This window comes from Staurois parvus, unplaced genomic scaffold (genome assembly GCF_062004578.1).
Source record: "Staurois parvus isolate SC_StPar_1 unplaced genomic scaffold, SC_StPar_1.0 ptg000299l, whole genome shotgun sequence".
Classification (NCBI taxonomy): domain Eukaryota; kingdom Metazoa; phylum Chordata; class Amphibia; order Anura; family Ranidae; genus Staurois; species Staurois parvus.
In genome coordinates, this window is record NW_028318095.1 from 391,286 (window position 1) to 417,958 (window position 26,673).

Consider the following 26,673-nt stretch of genomic DNA (forward strand, 5'->3'; position numbering starts at 1 on the left):
ATGAGCGATCAACCAGGACATCACAGCCTGATATGTATCCAGACAAATAAAGTGCAGCCAGAAATGGAGACTATCTACAATCAGGAGAAGCCAGGAGGATCTCAGGATGCTCAGAATTCAGAACTAGCTCCTGGTATAGTATCTCATTTTAATGTTATTACTATATTATACTATATATTGTATTGCATACAAAAGCCATTGTCAAATTTATTGGTTTTCACCAAGTGTTATTGATTGCATTAGACCTAGAAATGTACAGTACATAAAGAACGTATGTAATAGCATGTTTAGATTTCCTAATGTTTTCTTATTTTCTTAAACCTTTTAGCCAGGAAAGTGACAACATTAAGCACTGTCAATTATTTGCTAAATTTTAGGAAGGGAAAAACAATAGACTTTAGAGAATAGTTTGGCAGGCATGCACAATCGGACCAGTTCCTAATATCTCCTGGCTTAGTTTTTCCCTTCCACAGAACTACTGTAGACATGTGCACGTTGGAAATTTTGATTTAGTTTCGGATACGGTCATTCACTGGATAATTTAATTGTCATATTCATTTATTTGTCCTGATTCGTTTTCAGAATTAGTTTAGTCTATTTGTTGGTCTGGTTGGATTCAAAAAGCAGACCAATTCAAATCAAAAGGTTTCGATATTTTTCAATGCTAGTGCAACCCACCAAGAGAAATGTCATGAACTGACTGGACATTCAACTGGCGCCACGTGTATCTGAATAAAATCAATGGAACAAAATTCTGAACCATTCATTTTCCGAATCCAAATTATCCAACAAATTTGAAACATTTAATCAATTTACCTATGGACCCAAATTACTATCACATCTGCATCATGTGACATCATCTGAATGAAATAAATGCATTTGTTAATTTCATTATAACTTTTTTCAGATTCATTGACATTTGCTACTATGTCCATACAGAGGTTTGTATTCATCTCTGTTTTTGAAATGTTCATCTAAAATCTAAAATGTTCATCCAGATCAGCAGACTGTCATCTATGGGCACCTTTAGTCTATAGCTGTAGATAAAGTCATGTATTGTGCAAATATGAATCCATGATATTATAAAGTGATATCTCCTGGCTCAGTTTTTCCCTTCCACAGAACTAGACAAGTGCACGCCGGAAATTTTGATCTAGTTTTGGATACAGTTATTCATTGGAGAATTGAATTGTCATATTCATTTTGTTGTCCTGATTCACTTTCAGAATTAGTTTAGTCTATTTGTTGGTCTGGGTGTATTCGAAAAATGTTGCAGTTTTTCCAGAAGATTGCTATATATTTGATATATTATCGAATCAGACCAATTCGAACCAAAAGGTTTCAATATTTTCATATGCTAGTGCACCCACCAAGAGAAACGTCATGAGCTGACTGGACATTCAACTGGCGCCATGTGTATCTGAATAAAACCAATGGAATGAAATTCAGAACCATTCATTATCTGAATCCAAATTATCTAACAAATTTGAAAAATGTAATCAATTTCCCTATGGACCCAAACTACTATCACATCTGCATCATGTGACATCATCTGAATGAAACAAATGCATTTGTTAATTTCATTATAACTTTTATTCAGATTCATTGACATTTGTTACTATGTCCATACAGAGATTTGTATTCATCTCCATTTTTGAAATTTTAATCTAAAAAAACTAAACGAAAACACACGTCTAACAGGAACCAAGAGCCATGAACACAGTCCTGGAACTGGGAAATAAAATGGTGATAAAGCAAGACTTTTCAACCCGCCTGATTGGTTTTTTTGCCCGCGAATGCTTATCTGGGGTTGCTCAAGATTGGATCATCATTCCACCTGGAAAAAGAAATACCAGATCTGCAGACTCATCTGTAGGCACCTTTAGTCTATAGCTATAGATAAAGTCATGTATTGTGGAAATGTAAACCCATGATATTATAAAGTGTCATTATAAGTTACCTGTCATATTATGAGTGGTGTATGGAGCCATTTAGACCCCAGGTCCTTTGCTACATACCACAGGGGAACATGAAATGGCTGACACTGATCGCTCTGGACTACACTGACGTCTTTTTTTTTTTATATATTTTCCATATATTTTCTTAACTTTCTTATTTATATATATTGCACTGTGATATGGGCTGTTGCTCTAAGGGCTCATTTGGTATCTTCATTTCTCTATATAATATGCTTTGCTATTTTTCAGGTAGCGAAGGTATCGGCTGTTTTGGTTACGTCCTGATGTTTTTCTCTTTCCTGATGGTTCTTATGACTTTTCCTATTTCATTATGGGCTTGTATCAAGGTAACAGTATGAGTGTATGTCTTTACATTTTGAATGTGTTTGTAGAAAATCTCCATTTCAACAATAAACTTTTTTCTTTTCTTTAGATTGTGCAAGAATATGAAAGGGCAGTAATCTTCCGCCTGGGAAGAGTCAGGTCTGGAGCTAAAGGACCAGGTATGTGGTATCATGTGTGTTACATTCTATGCAAAGGCTCAGGGAAACCTTTTCACAAGTCAGCAGGTCCCATGGCCCAACAGTAATGGAGAAAAAAAAAAGCAGAGGGCTCCTGTACTGGATGTTTTGGAGCCCAAACAGTCATCCAGATTTCCATTGCATCCAAATAAGAAACCTCTAGCACTACCAGTTAACCGCTTCCCGAACGCCCTATAGCAGACCTATGTACTGCTACAGGGTGTCAGGGTTGTGCTAAATCACATATACATACGTGATTTTGCATTTCTGGGTAGGGATCGCTTGCGCGTCGCCCTACCCATGCCGCCATTGGCGGCTACAGCTGTTGATCACCAGGTCCCGACTGGGGATTCCCTGCCGGCACCCAGTGATCGCCCAAGAACAGTGAAAGGGGAGAGGTCTGTATGCACAAACAGGCTTGTTTGTATTGCTCTGCACAGCAGAGCAATACAAAGCGCCTTGTTTCCCTGGTAAAACACACACAGTACAGTTAGCAAAACAGCACACAGTTAACCCTTTGATCGCCCCAGATGTTAACCACTTCCTGCCCAGTGTCATTAGTACAGTGCCAGTGCTTTTTATTAGCACTAATCACTGTATTAGTGTCACTGGGGGTGTCAGTGACAGTCAGTTCCCACCCAGTGTCAGAATACCCGCCGCACTCCCGATATAAGTCGCTGATCGCCACCATTACTAGTATAAAAAAAAAAAATATTCCAGTATATATACCGCCATTTGTAGACACTATAACATTCACGTAAACCAATTCATTTACATGTATTAGGATTTTTTTTTAGCGAAGACATGGAGCAGAATACACTCCCACCCACTGTGAGGATGATATCGATGGCTGGGCGAGAGGCCCGGTAGAGAACACCCAGCTGTGGCAGTGGCACAGCCGTTGTCCAGATAGGACTGTCACTCCGGTTCCAGACCGTGGTCTGTCATTTAGTGACCACTGCTTTATAGGTAGCCCACTCTTTTTCCATAATCTTACTAATCATTGTGTCTTAATATCAGCCTCCTATATTCCAATGAACAGCAGCACTGGAAGAAGGAAAGCCAGCACTATTGACCAGTTAGCTTTTGCTAATGTTGATTATTGGAATGAATTTAGGGGTTATTTATTCAGTGTGCTGCTGCCCTTCCATAGTTCATTTAGCAGGTTGGGGATTGCTCTTTACCAACCTGCTTTACTGCTACTGCAGTGGAAGTCAGCGAACTGATTGTGCTGTTTGGTAGGGGTGTCTAGATCACCAAATGGTCTGCAAAGAATTACAAATACTTTGACAAGCAAAACAGTTCCCATGTAGCTGATCAGCTGGAGTTCACTGTTTCTATCTATCTATCTACAGGTGAAACTCAAAAAATTAGAATATTGTGCAAAAGTTCATTTATTTCAGTAATGCAACTTAAAAGGTGAAACTAATATATGAGATAGACTCATTACATGCAAAGCAAGACAGTTCAAGCCGTGATTTGTCATAATTGTGATGATTATGGATTACAGCTCATGAAAACCCCAAATCCGCAATCTCAGAAAATTAGAATATTGCGAAAAGGTGCAATATTCTAGGCTCAAAGTGTCCCACTCTAATCAGCTAATTAAGCCATAACACCTGCAAAGGGTTCCTGAGCCTTTAAATGGTCTCTCAGTCTGGTTCAGTAGGAATCACAATCATGGGAAAGACTGCTGACCTGACAGTTGTGCAGAAAACCATCATTGACACCCTCCATAAGGAGGGAAAGCCTCAAAAGGTAATTGCAAAAGAAGTTGGATGTTCCCAAAGTGCTGTATCAAAGCACATTAATAGAAAGTTATGTGGAAGAGAAAAGTGTGGAACAAAAAGGTGCACAAGCAGCAGGGATGACCGCAGCCAGGAGAGGATTGTCAGGAAAAGGCCATTCAAAAGTGTGGACTGAGGCTGGAGTCAGTGCATCAAGAGCCACCACACACAGACGGATCCTGGACATGGGCTTCAAATGTCGTATTCCTTTTGTCAAGCCGCTCCTGAACAAACAACGTCAGAAGTGTCTTACCTGGGCTAAAGAAAAACAGACCTGGTCTGTTGCTCAGTGGTCCAAAGTCCTCTTTTCTGATGAGAGCAACTTTTGCATCTCATTTGGAAACCAAGAACCCAGAGTATGGAGGAAGAATGGAGAGGCACACACTGCAAGATGCTTGAAGTCCAGTGTGAAGTTTCTGGGGAGCCATGTCATCTGCTGGTGTTGGTCCACTGTGCTTCATTAAGTCAAGGGTCAACACAGCCGTCTACCAGGAAATTTTGGAGCACTTCATGCTTCCTTCCACAGCCGAGCTTTATGGGGATGCTGACTTCATTTTCCAGCAGGACTTGGCACGTGCCCACACTGCCAAAAGCACCAAAACCTGGTTCAATGACTGTGGGACTACTGTGCTTGATTGGCCAGCAAACTCGCCTGACCTGAACCCCATAGAGAATCTATGGCGGATTGCCAAGAGAAAGATGAGAGACATGAGACTGAACAATGCAGGAGAGCTGAAGGCCGCTATTGAAGCATCCTGGTCTTCCATAACACCTCAGCAATGCCACAGGCTGATAGCTTCCATGCCAAGCCGCATTGAGGCAGTAATTGCTGCAAAAGGGGCACAAACCAAGTACTGAGTACATATGCATGCTTATACTTTTCAGAGGTCCGATATTGTTCTATGTACAATCCTTGTTTTATTGATTGCATGTAATATTCTAATTTTATGAGATTGTGGGCTTGGGGTTTTCATGAGCTGTAAGCCATAATCATCAATTATGACAAATCACGGCTTGAACTGTCTTGCTTTGCATGTAATGAGTCTATCTCATATATTAGTTTCACCTTTTAAGTTGCATTACATAAATAAATGAACTTTTGCACGATATTCTAATTTTTCGAGTTTCACCTCTATCTATCTATCTATCTATCTATCTATCTATCTATCTATCTATCTATCTATCTATCCATCTATCCATCCATCCATCCATCCATCCATCCATCCATCCATCCATCCATCCATCTATCTATCTATCTATCTCCTAATGAATGCAGGCCAGCATATTCTTCTGTGCTCTTGTTGCAACTATTTTTTAGTATAATGACAATAAAATACAATATAAATATTTCTTTCAGCCCTAGAGCTATCCTCAAATATGACATGTCATGGTTGGTATAGACAAGAACAAATGGCTAATTTTGATACCGTTACTTCTCTATGACCAACTTGTAAGATGTGTAATATAAAATTGAACGAATGTTTAAATGGGGCCTGAGGTGTCTTGAGTTTAAATGTGATACTCTGCTAAGAATCAACAGTTTAATTACTTGTAACCTTGTACATCTGCCTGTTCAGTTACACACTGCACAGTTTAAAAGGAAACATTATTTTAAAAAATGTCTGGGTATTCTTGCAACAGTTACTTCCTTTACAAGCTATGAACCAGGGGCAAACTGACAACTCATGGGGCCCCCGGGCAATAGGGGATCATGGGGACCCTGTGTCCTTGCCCAAACTCAAAAAAGCCCATGAAAAAGGAATCAGGGGCATCTCATGGGGCCCCCTACTGACCCTGGGCCCTCGGGCAGTGCCCGAGTTTCCAAATGGTCAGTCTGCCCCTGCTATGAACTAAGGATGAAATTTAAAAAAGATAAAGCATGCTTCATTGGGTTAATATGAATCTAATGCATCATTGAATTAATATGACACTGCCTTTTACATTTAAAAATTAGTTTCTGTACTGTCCTTGGTTGACGGGGGGTTTCTTTTGAATTGTTATGTATACAATTTTCTTCGAACCTATCTGTATACATAAAACTATCACTGTATCTGAGTAAATCTCGCAATGCTTATTTTTTGTGCATTGTGGATAGGGAGCTCAAGCAGATCAATTTAATTTCTTAAAACGGAGTTCCACCTGAAAAAAAAAGTCAGCAGCTGCAAAAACTGTAGCTGCTGACTTTTAAAATACCGACACTTACCTGTCCCTCAGTCCAGCGGTGTCCTCACCATCGCTGGTTTCACTGGCCGTCTTCTCTCCCTGGTGCCGGCATCTTCAGTGTGGGCACCCGGCTGTGACAGCTTGCGGCTTCACAGCTGGATGCCCACTGAGCATGTGCGAGAAGCGCTGCGCTTTGTGAATGGCCCCATAGTCTTCTGGGACCTGTCACGTGTCCCAGCAGACTAAGAGGAGGGAGGAGGGGGGGGGACAGCTTCCGCTTCCAATCACCTAGGTGTTCGCAGTGGAAGTGGGAGTGGGTACTTGTCAAATTCGGGTACCCGCTCCTCAAAGGTGCCAATCCTTAATGTGGAGTGGGGGACAAAAGCTTAAAGCGGAACTTCCCCTTTTGGATGGAGCTCCACTTTAAGGCCCTTTCACACTGCTGCACTTTTGATACGCTTTTGATGTGCTTTTGTGCAGCTTAAAGGATAAGTTCACCTTTTAGCAAAACATAATAAATGCACAATTTTTTGCAGGTAAAAAAATGTGCATTGGTTATTTTTTCTTTCTGGAGTCTCTAAAGCATTGCACCATTGATCTCTTAGATTGGAAGCTCTAACGAGCAGGGCCCTCTGTTTCCTCTTGTACCAAATTGTATAGAAACTGTAATGTCTACCTTCATTTTGTAAAGTGCTGCACAAACTGTTGGTGCTATATAAATCCTGTATAATAATTGACGGGCAAGCCGTGACTTACTGACAGGAAGGCTCAATGAACTACCGTGGCGCTCCATAGCACCGCAATAGTTCATTGACAACTACAAGCTGACAGCCACAAGACTTTTGGGACTTGTAGTTTTCCCATTCACAGATTATTGTGAATGAGTGACGTCGCAATTTAAAATTGTGACAGCTAGTAGGGAGTTGAATGTGGGTGTAACATGCTACGAAAGGTGAACATATCCTTTAAGGCCCCTTTCACACTGATAAGCATTTGATGTTTTCCCATTAACTTACAATGAAAGATGCCTTTTTGTTGTACTTTTGTTGATGCAGCATGCAGGACCTTTCAAAGCACAGTACATTTGCAGTGTGAACAATTATATAGGATTCAATATAGGATTTTCATGCACTTTTGTTGCCCTGGAAAAGCAGAGCAATACGCATCAGTATGAAAGGGACCTTGTTTTTCAAAATGTAGATCATTACTACATAGCATAAAATAACTACCATAATTTTCCTTTCCTTATAGACTCCAGGGCAGCATACATTCTGGTAACGCCGCTCTTGCTCCTACCCTATAGGACCCCACTCCCATAAATTTTGAGGCTGAGCCAGAGACCGTGTTCAATAACTAGCCTACTCATGACACTGGGAGGATACCCATGCTGCCATGGAGAAAACCAACAGAAACCTTAGGGCCAAAAACATTAACAAGGTAAGGAAGCTAGCTTCCCCCGACAGTGAGCCAGAACAGCCTTAGTGAAAAACCATGTCATCCCCCTATAATTATTTCTGGCACCCTGTAACAGGAAGCCCACAAAGTTTACACGTTCCTGGTTGAGTGTATTGTCACCACTTCCATAGGAACCAAGCATTAAGCCCTTTAAGCTAGTTGGCTAGCAGATGCGATCCATCTAGCGATAATTCTGGATTATATCTCCAACCTACGGATTCTGCTAGAGAGAGTAACAAAGATGTCTTAAATCTCTAAATAAAGTTGTAGCTTCTGAACATGCACAAAGTATGCAAAAACCCAGGACATGGAACCAGTTTTCCTAAGTGGTCCTGCATGTGGAGAGAACAATTCTTTTGTTCCAGTATGCTGAAGCAACCTAGGGTTGCAACCCAGTATGGGTAGAAAAACACTATCCGTATTAGGAAGAATGCTAAAAAAAAAAGAAAAGGGTCCCACGCAGCCTAAGGCCCTGATCCTGTCAATCCACCTGACAAGCCCTTATAGACTGTCTTTATGGTGCAGTCCTTACTCAAACTGGACTGAAGATGATCCCATGTGGGGCTGCAGACCACAAAAGGATCCCTTACAGCCTAAGGCCCCTAAGGGTGACAGGTGAAGATAGGAAAGCCAGAATAAACCAATGCCCTACAACAGGTATGTTCTAGTGGCAAAAAATAATATATTCTGAACTGTGAATTAGGCTCTCAGCTACACAAGGACCTGTGTAGGGGTCAAATGGCCCTTTTTAAAAACACTAGCTATCCAACCTCTTGTAGGGATCTAAGACCCCCCCCCCCCTTGTATTTTTTAAAAAGGATCTTGTGAAGGAGTAAATTGAGATTCCAACCATCAGACATGTAAGCTGCATAATGCTTTGACCCATGTAGGGACAGAGGTATGTCAGAGTAGAGACAGCTCTGGGGATCTGGAAATAGGCATCCCTCTTAACAACATCATCTGCTGGGCTGGGACCAGTATTGCTGTCTCCTGAGACAGTAAGAATAGACCTTGGTTAGCAGAACTTGTCTATTGTTGCCAGAGCAAGGGGTTCCTCCTGGCACAATCAAAGGCTTGAAGGTAACTGATTGTACGAATGTGGCCTGAAGTGCTTGTCCTGAAGATCTAAGCATCTGAGACCAAAGCTGTACCCTCTTTTCAGAACAGGAGCAACCTGATACCATTAAGATATGTCTGGGTGGAATAATCTGAAAAAACAACCATGAAAAAGTTGAGCTCTTTTGCATTCTTGGATGAGGACTTGCTCTCTCTTTCCAATTCTTCCTGGACTCCAAGCAGGGACTGCAGGAACAAACCTCCACAGAGTTAATTAGACACAAATTCTTGAACTGCAGTCTTCTTTCATGCAGCCAACATCTATTCTGAAGCATGAGGCCAGACTAAACACAGTCTCAGCTCTTTGTGATCAATTGAAGCTTGGCCTTGAAGAGGGCAGTTTAAACTCTTGAAACACAGACAAAATCCATTACTTGTGAGAAATATTCTTTAGGGTGAAACTAATATTCTCCATCCCAACTCCCATTGCATTTGAAGAGAGGCAAGGGATAAGGCAGGTACACAGAATGCAAATGCTGACAGATATATCTTTAAAGACTAAAATCAACACAAAGTTATTACCAAAGGACACTACATCCCACAAGGACACACCCAATCACCATGATTGAGTATACCCCTGAAGGACACATCATCTCCCAATGGCAACTCCATGCTTTTAACTAATCTCATGAAGGTCATGCCAACAACATAAGTGACTCTATAATAGAAACCCTCTTCCTCATTACACCCCGGTCACATCAAACACTACTTTAAAATCGTGCAACTTACAGTGAAGTCACACGATTTCAAAGTCGGGTGACATGCAGATTTCAGATGCGATTTGCAAGACATCTGATACAGATGTCTATGCAAATTGCAAAAAAAGTAGTGAATGTACTACTTCAGAAATCGGTGCGGCTCCGACCAAGTTGGAACCGCACCAATATGACCGCTGTAATAGCAGACAATAGGCTGCAATTTGCAATTCACATCCAGTGTGACTGGGGTCTTAGTGTCTAATCTGACATCCTGCAGTACAGGTAGAAGTGTCCTTGTTGGGGTTTGAACTGAGGAACCCAGTGCTGTAAGGTAGAAGTGCTGACCAGTAAGGCACTCTGTTGCTCTATCCTTCTGTTCAGTTTTGCACCACTCTTCTAGAATAAGCTTCTAGTTTAGACATCATAGAAAAAAATAGCAACACACCCATCTGGAAGTGTTAAAAATTACTTGTGATGCAGTCACCTCTACAGGATCTTCCATTTTAGGCATCCTAACAGCCTTACAAAAGGTGGTACAAAAAACCTGCTTATAGATCATTCTCATCTGCATCTTCCTTTAAGGTATTGTTTGAAGAGGATAAAATGGCCAAAGAAGGGTCTGAGACCAGTTGATTAATATTGCCAGAGTGGAGAATTCTTGCGCAAGGAAATTGGAAAGAAACTTCTTCACCCATGGTTCACGCAGGGAAAAGATGCATGCACCTTTTCCAAAATGCATCAGCATGGAAACTGCATTGGCTTTTTGAATGACTGGCACCCCCCTTGCATCTCGCAAGGGAAATGTATCTCATGGATTCCTGTAACCAGCCAGCAGTGCATGGGCTAGTATGAACCTAGCCTTAGAATGTCTTAGCTACTTGTGACAACCTGTTGGTTGTTGTCGGCCTTCTCCCTAGCGGCCTGAACAAAGCAGGAATTCATACAGGGTTTTGCCTACCAAGAAATAAGCAACATGGGTCCAGTTTACACATGTGTGCACGATGCATGTAGACCTGGAGGGGTTTAATGGCCAGAGCCTATTAGTCAGCTTCGTATACATCTCAAAGAAAAAAGCTTACCTGACAAAATGCCCCTTACCTCCTTGGTGACTGCTGACTATAAGGATGAATATGGTTCAAAGCAGTAAGCACAAGTGTTAGCAGAAAACTGGTAGTAAGAAATACAAGAAGGTAAGGAGTGTACAGCTTTAAGAGGTCCACAGAAGGACTGACAACCCAGGTAAAAGTATCTGTAAGGAAGACATTGCTCCCCTTCAGCTACCAACCTGCATAGAGCAGACACAGTATAGAGGGATTACACTGCCTGCTGCACAAGGATCTGTCATAGTACAATAAAAAATTCCCTGCCAAAAAAGAAAACTGTGCAAGTCTAAAAGAGGACTCCACATTAAGAAAAAATATTATAACGTGTACAATTGCTACTGAAACCATGTAGTAATTTAAAAATGATCTTCCCAATTCAGACTGCTACTGCTGGAGTTTCCTAAGCTTTCAAAAAAAAGACAATGCACTAGTCCTTTCTGTTTGCTAGGTGAGAAACCCCCTAAGGGGTTAACCACTGCTAGAGGAATACTGTGATTCCACCAGGTGGTCAGTGAATCAGACCCTGCCATAGAAAAACAGGATATACTGAAAACAAACAGTTATCTGTTCATTACAGGAAAAGAAAAGGTAGGAAACTGCACCAAACTTTAATAAGATGCTATAATGTACATCAACCACCCAGAGAGGATAGTCCTCTCCATATGTTGTGGGGTTTTTTTTTAAACAAAAGTGGAGTTACTCCTTAACAGCCTGTGTGCTGTCTGGTCAAGTGCCTTGTGCTGACCTCAAGCCCTGCTACTTATGTATCCTAGACCTCTTCTAAAGGGTGGTTCATGCACATGCTGGGAACACGACTACCTGCTGTTAGCCGGCCATTTGGTCAAGCATAGTCTTGCCAATGGCTGGGAATGCTCACAGATATGTTCCTCATTGCATATGTGCCATGAATACCATCTTGCTGTTTGCTGGGGAATCCTCAGTCATCCTGGAACCATCCAGCTCAGTACCACCAATGACTGGGAACTCTGATCCTCATTTTCTGTGTGCCATGAATACCACCCTTCTGATAGCTGGGGAACACATGACTGTCCCACTGATAGCTAGGGACAACTCATCTCCACTCATGACCCTGCCAGAGATCCAGGAGCTGAAAACCATTAGTAAGCCAAACTAATGAAGGTAAGAGAACACTATCATGATGGGTCCTATGAGGACAAAAAAGGAACATGATCTTGCTCAGCCTCAAAATGTATGGGAGTGGGGCCTGTCAGGTGGAAGCGTTCTGGCAGCTACGCTGCCACCCAATTATTTCCACACACCCCTGGTAATGGAGCCCCCGCCACACTTGCCCATCTGCGGACCTGGGACCAGCATGGTGGGGAAGGAGGATAGTGGATTTTAAACCCTGGATGTCTCCTAAAAACATCACGTAGGGGACTTTTTTGGGGAAAAGAAGCAAAACTATGTTTTTTTAATCACAAAAGATTAAGGTTAAACCCAAGCACATAAAATCCCCCCCGCCCAACCACACGCACAAATTGAACCCATCCCCACATATATATACAAATGTAAACGCGTGCATTGGGGGCACCTACGCATGAAAACATTGATTGCAACACACGTGAGAGCAATAACTCTAGCACAAGACCTCCTCGATAATGCTAAACTATGACCTGTAGGGGCTTTTGAAGTGTTGCCTATAGAAAATATAGGGTACTGAAGTATGTCACCATTTCATGGACGGACAAAGTTTTAAGATTTGACATGTTGGGTATCTATTTACTCTGTGCAAGCTCATTTTTATATTTTACCAACAATTTGGGTCATTTATTGCATTTGTTTGCCCTGAAATTCACTCTAGTGTGTTTTTTTACTGAAAAGCTGAGTTTCCTGGACCTTTTGCAGTGATATTGTGTGATTGCAAAAAAATTGGAACTACCACTAGCGAAAGGGTTAATATTGCTTGAATGCCCCCATGACCATCTGCTTCCTATTGGGGGAACCAGCAAGAGGCCAGGAGTGCCAGTGGGGTACTCGAGAAGAGGAGGATTGGGGTCGCTCTGCAATTCTATTTGAACAGAGCTGATAAGTATGACATGTTTGTTGTGTGTGTGTTTTTTTTGTTTTTTCCTTTACAACCAGTTTAAATCAGTATAACATGTTTCCCCTATGTTACTAAGAGCTGCTGTATGCAGACAGAGAGGCAGGTAGAGGTCTGCATATTGGCCTTATTGCCACTGCAAGAAAATAAGTTTGACTCATTAAATTTGTTATATTTTGTTTTTAACAGTTTACTTTGTGAGTAGCTCTTCAGGTGACAGAGTAATCAGTATAATTGTTTTTTTTTTTCTTTTCCAACTTTATCTCATGTTTTGCTTTGAAGGGATTTTCTGGATACTGCCTTGCACAGATGACTTTTGTCGACTTGACTTGAGAACAGTGTCATTTGCAGTCCCTCCTCAAGAAGTGAGTAATTCCTAACTAAAGTCCAATAAACGTTCAGTTTAGGATCTCATGCACACAGCTGATTAGGATCATACATACACCACCCAGTTCAGCATAGTGTTGCAGCAGATATGGTTACTTGTTTCTGATCAGCCACAGACAGGAAGCCTGTAGAAACCAATGACAGGCTGGCTCTGCAACACTCTGCAGCTGATCACTTGTAATTGCACATGGAGTTACTATCTGTGGTTAGGGATGGATGTGTGCCCCTGGACATGAACTGCCCACATTCATGGGGATTGGGGAGCATATTAGTTTATAACTGCAGGTTATATTGGTTATTGAAAGTATTATTTAATTGATACTGTGTGTATAAATATTGTATTAAGAGTAGCCAACTGTGTAATATAATAGATATTGGGTTACCAACTGTGAAGGAATCCCACACTGGTGAGCAGAGGAGGACGTTTTAGAAGTAAACGTTTTTTCTTCGTGGAATTAACATATCAAAAGAAAGGGGAGGTACCCCGGGCTGAATAAAAAGCGGCTGATGACTGGAAGTGATGTCTTGAGAACGCCCTGTGGGTGGGGCGAAACGTGTCGACGCACTTCCGGTCTGTTGTCAATACGATATATGTCACTTCCGGTGAGTGGAACGCACGCTGAGAGGTGTGTTCCAAGCGGCCATCTTTGATGTTGGATTATATTGTTATTCTCTGCAAACTGCAAGGCTGTGAGGTTCCTGCTATTACTGTGGATATGAGAATCTGTGTGAGCCGATGAGGCTATTAAACAAATGCTTTTAACTTTCCTTGAACATGTGAGTGGCCTGGTATTATTATTATTATATTGAATGCTACTGGCAGTATTACACTGTTATCCCTTTTTCTTGCACTTCTGGGGAGCTCTTGAAGGAGTGAGGAGGAGGAGGAGAGCGTCAGTCAAGGTGGATTAAGAGCTCTGGAGAATTTAGAGGGGGCATAGGATCCCTAAAATCCTAAAAGGCACATTACTCACCATTATCTGGTGAGTGCGGTTGATGTTGATTTTTCACTGGTGGATGGTGGAAGCACATTTTTCTTTGGGAGAAGATTTATTTAATTGTTCATTATACACCTTTGAGAAGAAGGACGTTTCATTTATATTTTATTTATGACACTATCATTTTGTGGACACATATTATTTACATTATTGATGTTGTTTAATGTCAATTTATGGATAAGAGTTCTGGGTTTTGCGCTGTTATATATATTTTTTCTTTATTAATTGGTGTTTTACACTGTTGCACAGCGGCATACCGTTACCTTAATTTTATTTAGATTCAATTTCTTTCTGCGCTGGGGTTTGCGTTTTATTTATTTCCCTGTTACATTCTCCATCCATTAAAACAAATATCCAACAGGGAAAACACAATCCTGTCATAATGGTCACAGTAAGTGTGCAGAAACAAAGACTCGGGGTCTGATATCTCACTAATTGGGTCCTCAGTAACATCTAGCAAACCCTGATATGTATAGGTGCTGGGTGGACTTACCGTTTAAAATATATAGGTTCTCTTTTTTTTAGAAAAAATAAAAAATGCAATTTTTTTTTTTTTTACAGGTAAAAACAAAATGTGCATTTATTATTTTTTTAGGAGCCTGGAAAGCATTGCTATAATTGCTGGTGCCATGCAGGACTCCTACAGACGATCAGTGTAATGTGTCTGCTCATACTTCTTGTGGGCAGGCAATTTCACACTGACTGGAAGAATCGATGAACTTTCCTCACCCTACTTCTACACCCTCCTAACCTCTAGGGATATCTCTACAAACCCTGGTCCTCCAGTATCTCACCCCCACACCAAGCACCCTCCTTTCTCCAGGAATACCCACAATCCACTCAATTTAATCTCAATCCTGTGCTCCTAAAAACCACCCTCCCTTTTTCATGTGCACTCTGGAATGCCCCCTCTGTCTGTAATGAGCTCACCTCTGTCCATGATCTTTTTGTCTCCTGCTCCCTTAACCTGGTTTCAAGCAGCAGATTCTTCTTCTCCAGCAGCACTTTCCTAAGGAGGCCTGCTCTGGACTCACCAGACCCAGTGGTCGGAGAAGAGATGGAGTTGGTTTGCTTCTATTAATATTATTATTATTATTATTATACAGGATTTATATAGTGCCAACAGTTTGCTCAGCGCTTTACAATAAAACGGGAGACAAAACAGCAACAATAAAGTTCAATACAAGAGGGATAGGAGGACCCTGCTCCTTGGAGCTTACAATCTAGGATCCCCACTGAGCACCTTTCAAGTCCTCCCTAACCCTCTCTCTCTATCCTTCTCTTTTGAGACTCACTGCATTCGGCTTTTTTCTCCTATTTCTCTAAGGATTGCAATGATCTACCGACCTTCTGGACCTGTGTCCCGCTTTCTTGATGACTTTTCTGCCTGGCTACCCTACTTTCTCTCCTCTGAAATACCCACTATCATTCTCGGAGATATTAACATCCCCATTAATGTGAACAACCCAGCTACATCCCAACTCTTCAACCTAACCTCATCTTTTGCCTTAACACAATGGACACAGTCCTCCACACACCCTGATGGGAATACATTAGACCTTGTTTTCTCCCATCTTTGCACTCCCTTTAACCTCACAAACACCCCCTTTCCTCTCTCTGAAGATGAGGACACCTTAAAGGTGATAAGATTGTGATCAAACACGAATCCTTCCAAGCAGCAAACAATTACCCGCAGAAACCTTCACAACTTATACCCTTCTCTTTTCCACTCTGCAACTGACCAACTCTATGACAGAATCTCTCCCCTGTCCTGCCCTGACCTGGCCACTGCTGTCTACAACAGTTCACTTTCATCCACACTAGACTCACTTGCTCCTCCTAACTACATGAAGTATCAGGCCCCGACCATTACAGCTGTGGCAGACTGACGACACCCGAAATCTTAAGTGACAAAGTCGTGCACTGGAGCGATTGTAGCATAAAACCAAATCTCAGCCAGCATTCACCCTATATAAATCTGCTTTCTTAACATACAATTACTCCCTTCATGCTGCCAAACAAGTCTACTTTGTCACTCTTATTAATACCTTGTCATCCAGTCCTCATCATCTCTTCTCTACTTTTAACTCTACTTTCTCCACCCAATAACTCCCTCACTGCATACAAGATTGCAAATCATTTCAAAAATAAGATTAATGCAAGTCATAGGGGCATCTCCACTGCACAGACATCCATCCCACCTAGCATACCTTATACTAAACCTCCCTCCAATACTTTTTCCTCTTTTGACCTTTCTACTACTGAAGAGGTCACTAATGTTTTCTCAGAAGCCCACCTTACCACATGCCCCCTGGATCCTGTCCCCTCACAAATACTATGGTCACCGTCTTCTTCCATCCTATGCTCCCTCACTCACATCTTCAATCTCTCCCTCTCTCATGGTGCCTTCCCCTCCCCTCTAAAGCATGCACACATCACTCCCATACTTAAAAAGCCCTCGCTGGACCCCACCAACCTGAACAACTTAAGACCCATCTTCCTGCTCTCGTTTACCTCTAAACTCCTAGAACGCTTAGTCTACAATCTCCTGAGCTCCTACCTCACTGATAACAACCTTCTTGACCATTTACAGTCTGGCTTTTGCTCACTAAACTGAAACTGCCCTACTAAAGCTCAATAATTTACTAAATGCTAAAACCAATGGCCACTACTCTATACACTTACTACTTGACCTCTCTGTGGCTTTTGATATTGTTGACCATCCCCTCCTCCTCAAAAAACTCCACTGTCTTGGCCTCAGAGACTCTGCTCTCTCCTGGTTCCCCTCCTACCTATCGCGGTGCTCCTTCAGCGTTACCTATAACTCTGCCTCCTCCTCTTCACTCTCTCTTTCTGTAGGGGTCCCTCAAGGTTCTGTCCTTGGACCCCTTCTCTTCTCCATCTACACTCCTCCCTTGGTCACTTGATAAACTCCCATGGCTTTAAGTACCATCTCTATGCTGATGACACACAAATCTATCTTTCTACCCCTCACCTCATCCCTTCAGTCTCTTCTCGTATTACTAACCTACTAAGCGACATATCGGCATGGATGTCACTCCACTTCCTCAAACTCAATCTTTCTAAAACTGAACTCATACTATTCCCTCCAGCCTGTGCCCCCTCCCCGACTTCTCCACCAAGATCAATAATACAACAATCAGTCCCTCCCCTCTTGCCAGGGTACTAGGTGTAATCCTAGACCCCCACATTTATCTTTTCACCCCCAAATCCAATCACTGACCAAATCTTGTAGACTACATCTCCGCAACATATCTAAGATACGCCTGTTCCTAACCTCGGAAACCACTAAGCAACTTATTCATTCCCGTGTTATATCTCGCCTTAACTATTGTAACTCCCTCCTCATTGGCCTATCTCATCGCAGGCTATCCCCTCTTCAGTCTATTATGAATGTTTCTGCCAGACTCATCCACCTTACTAACCGTTCTGTATCAGCCACCCCTCTCTGCCAATCCCTCCACTGGCTTCCCGTTGCCCAACGGATAAAATTCAAAACATTAACAACTTATATAGCCATTTATAACTCTGCCCCAAATTACATCACCAATCTTGTCTCCAAATATCACCCAAACCATCCTCTCTGCTCCTCCCACAACCTCCTGCTCTCTCGCTCCCTTGTCTCCTCCTCCCATGCTCGTCTCCAAGACGTCTGCAGAGCCTCCCCCATCCTCTGGAACTCTCTACCCCAATCTATCAGACAATCACCTACTCTGATCACTTATAGGCGATCTCTGAAAACCTATCTCTTCAGGGAATCCTATCCTGCCTTCAGCTAATAATGGAATCTTCTATTCCTTCTACCAGTCCATCCCCCACAGTTATTACCTTTTGTACCACCAGCCCCTCCCTCCTTAGATTGTAAGCTTCAAGGAGCAGGGCCCGCCTAACCCTCTTGTATTGAACTGTATTGTTGCTGTATTGTCTCCCTTTTGTATTGTAAAGCTCTGAGCAAATTGCTGCCGCTATATAAATCCTGTATAATAATAATAATACTAGAACACTTGGCAGTGCCATGGTAGTTTTTAATGAGAATGAGTAATTTCCCAATCAAAGAACTATGTGAATGAATGATGTAGCCAGTTGGTTAGATCCCTGCATGGCCACCTTTTTTTTAAAAATTGTGATAGCTAGTGGGGAAACAAGATCCCCCATTAGCTGTCACAACTTGAGATCGGGAAGGGGGGGGGTGTTTGCAGGGGCCGGTGCTACAGTAACATGAATATGGGTGTAACGTGTACAAAGCGTGAACTTAAAATGTAAGAAATTGCTTTTGTGAACCTATTATACTATGAAGGGTGGAATATACAGGTAACAGCAAAATATAATAGATCTTCTAATTTTTAAAAAATATTGCTTCCTTCCTTTTGAAGGACACCTTATAATCATGCTTTAGTGTGATTGCAGTGCCAACAGAAAATATAGGAAATGTGTCAATTTTAAGAATACATTTTTCTTGGCTGTCCAGGCAGATGATACATATCCTTTCTATAGGAATTGTGCACCATCCCTTGTTGGAATTGTAATCCTTGCCTGTCATCTAGTGGTCATGTTGTATAGCACAACTCCAATATTTTTTTTTTATCCATGGAAAAGTAATTTTGCAATTAAAATACATGTAGCTCTACCCCCACAAGAGCAGCTGGTTGTACTGGTCCTCTGATCTTACCTTGACCTCTGCTAAGAACTTCGCACCTCTGATCTTGACACCTCGAGTATACACGTCAATAGAGAGAGACTGATAACTTTTGGCTAATACCTTAGGGTCACCCTGAAATGAGTCAAGACCTTGGGGAGAAATGACAAAGTACACTCACTAGCAAAATGTGTCAGAGGGCATGGCTAGAATGGCGGCTTTTGCCATTCCTCAACATTGGACTCCTGGTGTTGGCTGAGCAGCGTCCATCCCTTCACTTACACTCACCAGCCACTTTATTAGGTACATCTTGCTAGTGCCAAGAAAATCTCCCCCACACCATTACACCCCCACCACCACCCTGAACCATTGATACAAGGCAGGATGGATCCATGCTTTCATGTAGTTTATGCCAAATTCTGACACTACCATCTGAATGTCGCAGCAACCAGACTTCTTATTCTCTTCTGACCTCTGACCCTAGAGGTGGTTGTGAGTGAACATCCCAGTAGATGAGCAGTTTTTTAAAATACTCAGACCAGCCCGTCTGGCACCAACAACTATGCCACGTTCACAGTCACTTTAATCCTCTTTATTCCCCATTCTGATGCTCGGTTTGAACTTCAGAAAGCTGTCTTCACCACGTCTACGTGCATAAATACATTGAGTTGCTGCCATGTGATTGGCTGATTAGCAATTTGTTACCAAGCAATTGAACAGGTGTACCTAATAAAGTGGACAGTGAGTGTATATTGAGAATGTGAATATACACAAAAAAAAAGACAGGAGTTTGCAATGTGGAACACTTCTTGACATACAGTTTCAAATATCAAACAATAAACTAGCAGCGCTACCTTTTTAAAGCGGAGTTCCAGCTGAAAAAAAAAAAGTCAGCAGCTACAAAATCTGTAGCTGCTGACTTTTAAAATACAGCCACTTACCTGTTTCTCGGTCCAGCGGTGTCCTCACCACTGCTGGTTTCACCAGCTGTCTTCTCTCCCTGGTGCCTGCATCTTCAGTGTAAGCACCCGGCTTCACAGCTGGGTGCCCACTGTGCATGCGCAAGAAGCTCTGCACTGTGAATTGCCCCGTACTCTTCTGGGACCTGTCATGTGTCCCAGCAGACTAAGGGGAGGGAGGGGAGGGGACAACTTGAGATCGTCTAGGTGAACGCAGCATAATTCAAATTCGGGTACACGCTCCCCAAAGGTGCCAATCCTTAATGGGGAGCAGGGGGCAAAGCATTAAAGCAGAACTTCCGCTTTGGGTGGAGCTCTGCTTTAAGTTCAGGTAAGGTCAGCATAAACTGTAGCTTTCCCCACTGAAAACGAGTAGCCCAAGGCAACGGTATACTTGTTATCAAGGGAAAAATAAGTCGCCTAGAGTTACTTATGGTGAGGAAGCTAGGCCTAAGCTGTAATTCAATGACTGCAAGGTCTATTCTAGACTATGCAGGATAACAGGTACTCTAACAGTCCTTACAGTAAGTTTTCTGCTGGCTACAGTATGAACTTAATTGCATACTTTTATTGGGCTGCTTTAGACCAATGTAAGTGTATATACTGTATATTTCATACATGAGGGGCTGCTGGGGAAGCTGACAACTACTGTAGAAGTTGATGCTGCTGTAGTGATTGCAGAGTGACTGCACACTGGCTAACAGGGAGGTCAGTCACTTGGCACTGTTGCCATCATAGAATTTCTTGTATTTTCTTTTCACTGAATACAATGTTTTTCTGAGTGGACAAAGTGGAGAGGAGAAGCAGTAAGGTCACAATCTCCACCACATCTAATCAGAAAACACCAGGTATTCTATGAATGGTGGCAGTGGCAAGTAAGTGACACCCAGTGGCCAGTGTGAAGTGAATGCAAAGTGCCGAATGCGAATGACAACCTCCTGTGTTCAGAATGCATCAGGGAAACTGCTCAGCACAGCACTCGGAAGCAAGTAGAAATAATTGGAGTAGCGGTGTATGCTTCTATGATTTCCAGCTTCCAGCAGCATCGACCAGGTTAAAGTGTTACTAAACCCAGGACCCTGCATTCACTATATCCGGTCTCCCACAGTACATGGAAATGCAATTATTTTAGTAAATATAAACTGCTAAATACCTTTTCTCATTAGCAGTATATAGCAGTCTTGTGACTTCTATCAGTGTCCAACTGAGCACTGGTTAATCTTGTAGGAGTTTTCATTCTGCCTTGACTGTCCTATGAGGCGGCATGGCCCCTGACCCTCTGTATGTACAGAGTTGATTTGGCCTATGCTGATCACATGCACCCTCGCAAAGAAAAAAAATAATTTCTAGCAATACACACCAAACTGAGTATGTGTAGAGTGACTCCTAGAGCTCTGTACATTAGAAGACGAGGCAGACTGGACAGTAGAAGGGGATGAACGGAGAAGAAAGGATCAAACAGTCTTTTTACACAATGCAGATGATTAACCCCTTAGGTTCCACAGTGAGTATAACAAGCATGCTTTACTGTATATACAGACTGATTTTACTGTTGTAGGTTTAGTAACACTTTAAGGTATATACATAGTTAACTACAATATGTATAACATATCTATACCTGGGATTCCTCTTTAAAGCAGTTATAATGCTACACTTAGACTATACCTTTTGGTGTTTGTTCTCATTTACACAGTTCATGTAGCTCCAAGAAGCAGGGTCCTCCTTTCCCTCTTGTATTGAACTGATTTGTTGCTGTATTTTCTTCTGTTATATTGTAAAGCGCTGAGCAAAAAGTTAAGTGCTATATAAATCCTGTATAATATAATAATGACAATAAAAATTTAAATTTTACTATTGATTCCCCCTCTTACAGGTTCTCACCAAGGATTCAGTGACTATCATGGTTGATGCTGTTGTCTTTTATCGTATATTCAATCCAATTGTTACAGTAGTCAAAGTGGACAATGCCAATCAAGCAACTCAAATGCTGGCCCAGACCACACTAAGAAATATGCTGGGTACTAAGAGTCTCACAGACATTCTCATTGACCGTGAGGAGATGGCTGACCACATGGGTGTAAGTATACTTGTTTTAATACTTAAAGAGTGTTTATTCAAATTGCTTATTTTTCTGTTTGGTCAAATGTAATCAAATTTCTGCCATAAAGATCTTGAAAATATTTAAAGCCCAATTATTATTTTTGTTCAAATCCACCAAAACAGAAATGTGCGAAGCTTTACAGTTCATTTTCTTTAGAAAGCAGCCACAGCCTGAGCACAGAAACATGTCCCCTGCCAGCATGCTGCAGAGAATAACTCCCTGCATCCTCTGCACTCTTATCTCAAATAATATCAACTTGTCATTGTTCTCTTTGTGAGCTACAGAACACCCCCTCCCTACAGGTATGTTAAGAAATACGTCAAGTGACAGAGTATGTGATAAACTGTATATCAGGTGTTTCCAAACTTTTCATTCAAAGGGCCAGTTTACTGTAACTCAGACTTTGGGGGGGCCAGATTGTGGTCAGTAGGGTTAGAAACTGTCCTGGGCCCAGCATCAGAATAAACATGGCCTCAGGGTTGGTGGTCTGTAAAAGGAAGAGTATTGCCCCATCATTGGTATTAGTGAAAGGAATAGTAACCCATCATTGATATCAGTGGAATAAATAGTGCACCATTGTTGGTGTCAGTGGAAGGAATAGTGCCTTGTATAATTTAGAGGAATAGTACCCCAAGGGTTGTTAAAGGCTGGCAAAGGGCCGCATTCGGCCCCCGGGCAACAGTTTGGAGACCTCTGCTGTATATCACAGATTAAGGTAGGAACCCAAATATGGTTTCAAATGTATTGGTTTTTGGGTTATTAGATGTACCCTTCATACTAGGATTACCTTTTAGGAATTGGTCATAAAGCAAAAGAAATTGTCAAATATCATTCCAAAGCCAAGACAGCCAAAAATAGTGACCTCTATTTGAACAGCAATACATCCTCTCTGAATGAGGTATTTAAAAAAAACAACAATTTTTCTTAAAATTCTTAAAGGAAACCTGTACTAAGTCAAACATGGAGGCTGCTATTGCTGGCATTCTCATTCTGAAAATGCTAGTTGCCTGGCTGCTATGCTGATCCATTGGCTTCAGTACTTTGAGTTGCTGACCTGGAACAACATGGATTTACCAATATGTTTGTTTTGGGTCAATGATTCAGAAAGTCTTATGCCAAATACAGGCAATTTTAGAAGGTTTGCAATAGTAGCCTCTATATTATTCTTGGTACAGCTTTCCTTTAAAGTAGATGTGAACCCAAGCTGTAAAATTTCATAAACTTTACCATGTTTGTCTTGTTCATTTTTAAATCTGCAGCTTTCAATAAATACTTGGTGATCCTAACATGAAAGTTCTTGTTCAGCATTCTGTTTTATAGTGTGACAACTGTCTGTGTCTGTTCCATTTGTGTTCTTGTATTGTCACCCTGTCACATGGGCTTCTGGTAAATGACCATTTCCACATGTATTGCACAGGCAGTCTGCTGTTGTCACTGTAGCACCCCTCTAGCCAGGAGGAGCTAGCTGGATTTGTAATAGAGGCTGGATAGCAGCCTGGGTGTGAGTCAGCCAGACCATTTTAGGTCAGGTCTGAGGGCTCTGCAGATCAGTTCTCTGATACCTCCCCCTGCTCTAGAAACTTGAGAAGTTTCTGGAAGGCAGTGGATGGGGTTGAGGAGGGGCTGATCTGCAAACTTAAGGGATCTTGACCAATCCATTGGCAGGAGGCTTGGCATAGGGTCTGGGCAACCTTTAAGCATGACTGGGCCTCCTCAACAGTAGGAGAGTTTGGGTGGAAGATGCAGTGAGAGGCTGGAGCGGAGGAGCCGGGGAGGAGGCCCATTGGGAAGAGGCCTACCTCCAGGCAGGAGCTGGAAAGGAGGATCGCTTGACCTCACCAGTCCCCAGAGAGAGGACCACTTGTGGTGCTAAGGAAGGACCCATCTCAGCAGAAGGTTGAAGGCAGATACCAACCTGAAAAGCCTGCAGGCGAGGAACAGTGAGTAATTCTACACCCCTCCAGTGTGCAAGGGCTGAAGAAAATGATGTTGCATGGCTGTGCAGGACTATAGGGGAACCCAAAACTCAGCGACTCCTAAGAGAGTAGTGCTACATCACTATTAGGAAACCTTGCTTGAGATATGGAATGCGGCAATTTTTGGAGTGCATGCAGGTAGACAGGAAGTGTCTGCAAAGAGGCCGCAGGAGATCACCAGAACTGTAATACAACAAAGGTGAAAACTGGATGGGCTGTGCCAACTACCTCTGGCTGCTGCTTCTCTTTTAGGGTAAAACCATATAGTGTTCTGTACAGCACTATATGGCCATAAATAGGGTTTCAATCACAGAAGAGACACTTTAGGCCCCTTTTTACATGGGTGTTCCTCTTTGACACCTGATTACATGGAACAAAAACAGAGTGCAATGTATTCCTATTTGAAGCTGAATGTAAGTGGACACGCATCCTCTTATATCCAACCACATCCGGGTCCATTCAGGTTCATTGAACTATACAGAAAATGTTTGAATTCAGTTCTGCTGTTGTGCAGATATAGGCAAATGCTTATCTGTTCATATCTGACCACCCCTAAAGGATGACATGAATGAGTGCTGCCTCCATCAGAAGGGGAGAAAAATTGTAATGGACACGGATGTAAGTGATGTGCATCTGCTTTGGAATAGCCATAATTCTCAGCAAAATCAGTGTCACAGGTGCACATTGTATGAAATATTTATTTGTAAAAGAAATATTTTGTTTAACTATAAAAAAATTCCATAAGCATTGGTTTAAAACCGTGTAAAATAATTAAAAGAAATTTGGCAAAAAAATACTCTATTTTCTATTTGTACTTTGTTGTAATGTGTATGATATTGATTTTGTTATACAAATGTATAATAATTGTTTCTTTTTTCAGAGAGTCTTATATGAAGCTACAAAGGAATGGGGGATTAAAGTAGAACGTGTAGAGATAAAGGATGTGAAATTACCATTATCGCTGCAGAGAGCTATGGCAACGGAAGCAGAAGCTGCCAGAGAAGCGAGAGCAAAGGTATCTTTTATTTAACTAATCAAATTTTAATAGACAGGAATTTTTGGGACCCCTGCCAGATAATTACAGAGAAATAAGATAATGACTAGTTAAGAGGCACTTGTATAGGTAGCTGTTTGTACATGTAATTTTTTAAATATTGCCTATGAATATGTATATTGTATTCTCATTTTCAGCCAGCAAGTGGAGCTCCATTGGGTGCCAGTCACTTTAAGATGCAAACAAAAAGGAATGTATTAGCTCACTACAGAGAGAGGGTTAGGGAATGCTGAACATCCATTACTGACCAGAAGATTCTGTAGCAAAAAATAGATTCCAGTATAGACAAAGGGCCTTTAGATGTAGCAGTAATATCCAATAGCAACCATATCTTCATTAGATCATCCCAATGCTCTCCTAGCCTCTCTGAGAGTTCCACCTCCACAGGACCTTAGTTACCTATGGTATGACCATCCCAAGGCATCACATCACTTTTGTGAGATTTCATCTCACATCCTGTTGTGTCTATGGGAAAGGAAGTAAAGAGAAATTTAACCAAAAAACAAAAGGATGATATAGGTTTTACTAGTACCTACTCTATCCAAAATAAAATAAAATGCTGATTTTACATACTCTTTGAAATACATTTTTAGCACAATAATTTTAGTGCAGATGAGTTGACTGGCAATAAGTCATGTCTGCTGTATGTCTCGTGCATTGGGGGCTGTTCATGGAAACAGGTGCCTGGTCACCCTATCCAAGAGCCAGCCCACTGCTTGCATCATGGCTGAGTCTTGGGAGTACTTTTTTGGTGGCTACTTGTGATGTTTTCAGGAAACTATGTACAGTACCCTCCTACCAGCCATTATCTGTCTGCATTGCACACAGCAACACAGAGACCCACTGATGGCACACCTGGGTATAAAATAAGTGTAGTGCTACCCACACAGGAGCCCCTTGGTAATTTGGTAAATCTGTTCTGTGCCTCAACTATAAGATCAGCCTCACCCCCTCTGACACAGTACAGGTTAGAATAAATGCTGGTTTGAGCATAAATGAACACATAGAAGGTAGGTTCAGACACAGTCCTCTACACAGTATAATAACTATGAAGGCAGATTAAGATTACTTATGGTGCTGCCCCGGAAGGGAGGGTTAGGGGTTAATTTAGTTCCCGGATTTTTGTTAGTTGCTCCTGTGGTATAAAAAGGGACAGTGGTCTTGGGCCTGGGAGCCCTGGGGAGGGCGACAATCCAAAGAATTCTTGGAAGCCACAATGCCGCCTAAGTGCTGAGGAGTCCTACTGCAGGTTTATTAGCCCTGAAGAGCAGTACCTCTTCGCATTAGCAATAGGTGAAGGTCTATGTGTAGCAATTGTAAAGGGACAGTCTTTAATCCTAACTCTTCAGCTGGCTAATGTCAGGGCCCAGTTGTACTGTTGGTGCACATGAGAATAGTCCCAGTCAAGTCTTCAGGCAACAGTTAGGCTGCTCGATGGCTATATGGTCAGTTTCTAAAGGACGTTTTCCCTCTAGCAACATGTAGTAAATCTCCACAGCACCACCTTACCAGCCTCAGCAATATTGCACCTCACCATCAGGTCACACATCTTGATTAGTCCACTCTTCGCTTTGAACCCAGGTGACTGCTGGTACATCTGGATTCAGCGCTCCAGATCCTACTCAGACCACCGTTATGCGGCAATGGTGGTGCGCACGGGACAGTGATATACACTCTC

General features: G+C 42.0%; 1 protein-coding gene across 1 annotated transcript in view; it reads left to right on the forward strand.

Annotated features, from left to right (window-relative positions):
* LOC149457868 (stomatin-like) overlaps nucleotides 1-26,673 on the forward strand; it is a 34,148-nt gene continuing 7,475 nt past the window's right edge. The window contains exons 1-6 of the mRNA XM_089682895.1: nucleotides 1-133; nucleotides 2,208-2,305; nucleotides 2,392-2,461; nucleotides 13,146-13,228; nucleotides 21,738-21,941; nucleotides 24,822-24,956. Of these exons, the coding sequence (XP_089539021.1) occupies nucleotides 1-133; nucleotides 2,208-2,305; nucleotides 2,392-2,461; nucleotides 13,146-13,228; nucleotides 21,738-21,941; nucleotides 24,822-24,956 (723 nt within the window). The remainder of the gene's footprint in view (nucleotides 134-2,207; nucleotides 2,306-2,391; nucleotides 2,462-13,145; nucleotides 13,229-21,737; nucleotides 21,942-24,821; nucleotides 24,957-26,673) is intronic.